Genomic DNA, 841 nt, shown 5'->3' with positions numbered 1-841 from the left:
GTAAAGGATCCAACCAGCTGTGTGTTTAATGGTCTCATCATCTGAGCTGGACCTGGAGGCCGTTATATTGTTGCTAGGTTACTTCATAATATAACCTCGGATTTTGTAAATTTTTATTTTATAAATTTTTATTTTATAAAATTTAGTTTTTTATCTTAATTTTTAAAGTATCTAAAGTTGCCTGATGAATGTAGTGGAATAACTAAAGTAACTAGAAACTGAAGCTGTAACAGATGAACGTAGTGGAGTAAAAAGTAGAATATTTCAAGTACTTCACATTGAACCATTTTAAACTCAGAGGATACATCTTTGTCCCAGTTCATTTCTATTTTCACCCACTTGCAACCGTCAACATTCAAGTTGCATTGTGGGTATTGAAGGCTAGGTTTTGACAAGGAATAAAAAAATGATATCTCTGGTTTGGCTGCACCAACTTTGGTTTTGTTTTACATTGTCCATTGTGATTCTGACAGTGTTACAGGAGATAAATGGTGAGTAAGTAATAAGTAGCTTGTTAGCGTAATTAGCTATCACACCTCAGAGTCAACACCCAGGGAAGGACCCAAATTCATATTTGGACACACGACGAAACACTTTGCCAATGTTTTAATACCCCAGGAAATAAATGTGATGAAATTCAAGTAAATTGTGTTCCCAGCCAATCGGTGAATAGCAGTGTAACATATAGTGTAATCTGTGTTTTCTCCACAGAGAGACATGCTGGACATCAGTCAAATTATGAAGGATCTGGCCAGCATGGTCCATGAACAGGGCGACACCATAGGTAAGGGGTGTGTGTGTGTGTGTGTGTGTGTGTGTGTGTGTGTGTGTGTGTGTGTGT

The 841-nt window shown here is 37.3% G+C and overlaps 1 protein-coding gene and 1 long non-coding RNA gene across 2 annotated transcripts in view; one reads left to right on the top strand and one right to left on the bottom strand.

Annotated features, from left to right (window-relative positions):
- tsnare1 (T-SNARE Domain Containing 1) overlaps window positions 1–841 on the top strand; it is a 188897-nt gene that overhangs the window by 121762 nt on the left and 66294 nt on the right. The window contains exon 9 of the mRNA XM_032517696.1: window positions 712–784. Within this exon, the coding sequence (XP_032373587.1) occupies window positions 712–784 (73 nt within the window). The remainder of the gene's footprint in view (window positions 1–711; window positions 785–841) is intronic.
- LOC116690618 (uncharacterized) overlaps window positions 1–841 on the bottom strand; it is a 7830-nt gene that overhangs the window by 260 nt on the left and 6729 nt on the right. The window lies entirely within an intron of this gene.

Source organism: Etheostoma spectabile, chromosome 6, assembly GCF_008692095.1.
Source record: "Etheostoma spectabile isolate EspeVRDwgs_2016 chromosome 6, UIUC_Espe_1.0, whole genome shotgun sequence".
Lineage (NCBI taxonomy): Eukaryota > Metazoa > Chordata > Actinopteri > Perciformes > Percidae > Etheostoma > Etheostoma spectabile.
Note: the sequence above shows the minus strand (reverse complement) of the source record. Positions and strands in the feature narration are given on the sequence as shown.